This window comes from Aplysia californica, unplaced genomic scaffold, assembly GCF_000002075.1.
Source record: "Aplysia californica isolate F4 #8 unplaced genomic scaffold, AplCal3.0 scaffold00573, whole genome shotgun sequence".
In the NCBI taxonomy this organism is placed as follows: Eukaryota; Metazoa; Mollusca; class Gastropoda; order Aplysiida; family Aplysiidae; genus Aplysia; species Aplysia californica.
Genome location: NW_004797843.1, coordinates 86,544 through 88,105, shown reverse-complemented (window position 1 = coordinate 88,105; position 1,562 = coordinate 86,544). Strand labels below are relative to the sequence as shown.

Here is a 1,562-nt window from a genome sequence, read left to right as displayed (position 1 = left end):
CCCCCCACACCCTCACCACCTTACCCTCACACCCATCCCCTCCTCAAATATAAAATGAAAATGACATACGTTTTCAGAGAATTCATGAAGTAGACGAGCCGTGGTATGTAAACTTCACTCTGATTGGTCAGGATGGCATGCATGATGCGTTGAACAGTAGCGTTTTGTTCCAGCTCAGGGATTAGGAGAGGAAAACTGGGGATCAAAACGAGAGACGTCAGTTATTTTATAAATAACGCTGACCCATCCTTTATGTGTTTCTCTATAATTTTACCCTTCCATCCAGCTCATGAGAGTGTTAGAAAGGAGTTTGAGTAGAGAAAAACACAACAGCCATTGAACATATTGAGACTGCCATCTCTGATTCTCAGTTTTCACCCCAGGATGCTACTTTGAGGTGTTTTTAACATAGCTTTAGAAGCCCCAAATAAAGCTAGGAAGAAACAGGTTTTCTGGACCATCTTTAAAAACATCCTTCAAATGTATTACCAGTTAAAAGTCGTGGGTCATTGAGTGAAAAAACAATTTTATTAAAACCAGTGGTGAACTACAAACTTTATGAACAGCATTTTTTTTCATATCATAATCTTAACTTCTGCATGATTTAAAATATGAGACTGCTTTAGATGCTGTCTTAATGAGTTCATGCAATGGAAAGCGGTGTGCACACAGCAACCAACACACAGACAGACAAGACACAAACAGACGGACAGACTTACGCCATCCTGCATCCCTGAAACATGCCCGTCGTGACAAAAGAGGGACAGACAAGGGTGGTGTGCACACCGTCGTGGCCAGAGAAGTGTATCTCATAGTTGAGGGTCTGGGTGAAGCCAACAACGCCAAACTTGGACGCACTGTGGAGACATAAAATATGAAAAAATGTGAACATGTACAGTCTAACACGCACATACCAAAAACACAGAGACAGCAAACAGATTTTTAAGTAGGTACATGGGCAGGTAAACGTGTGTGTCCGCAGGTATGTATACCAGTCTGTCAACCTGCCAATAGGTAGGTAGGTAGGTAGGTTGGTAGGGAGCTAGGTAACTCGATTGGGAGATAGGTAGGTATGTTTTAGTTTTAGTTTTAGTAGAGGTTTTACGGCGCTCGCAACTGCATAAGGTCATATGAGCGTCAGAAGATTAGTGTACATTTGTAGGCTTCTGTTTTGGTGCATGAGTGTAAGTATTAATATGTTTGTATTATGTGTTTGTGTATGTGCATGTATGTGTGTGTGCGTATGTATGGGTGTGTTTGTGTGTGCGTGAGTGTGTGTGCCCATCTGTGCGTCTACCTACCTGTAGTCCGTGAGATGGCTGAGCCCGATGAGCCCACAAGAGCTGGCCATGTTGACGATGTGTCCTTGGTTGTTCTCCAGCATGGAGGGAAGGAACTCTTTGGTGGTCTGAGGGTACACATGAGCACACACAGACACACACATTAGTCGTTCTGTTGAAAGACTGAAGGGTCAAGAGACTCACAAATGAGAAAATGAGACAGACTGGAGACAGACAGACAGATGGATGGACGGACGGACGGACGGACGGACGGACAGACAG

At 43.8% G+C, this 1,562-nt stretch overlaps 1 protein-coding gene across 11 annotated transcripts in view; it reads right to left on the bottom strand.

The window, feature by feature from the left end:
• Positions 1-1,562, bottom strand: part of LOC101853580 (epidermal retinol dehydrogenase 2) — a 27,247-nt gene that overhangs the window by 2,334 nt on the left and 23,351 nt on the right. For all 11 annotated transcript variants that reach the window (XM_035972082.1, XM_035972079.1, XM_013087325.2 and 8 more), the window contains exons 4-6: positions 1,302-1,408; positions 720-857; positions 70-195 (exon numbers count right to left, since the gene is read on the bottom strand). In XM_035972082.1, coding sequence (XP_035827975.1) covers positions 70-195; positions 720-857; positions 1,302-1,408 — 371 coding nt within the window. The remainder of the gene's footprint in view (positions 1-69; positions 196-719; positions 858-1,301; positions 1,409-1,562) is intronic.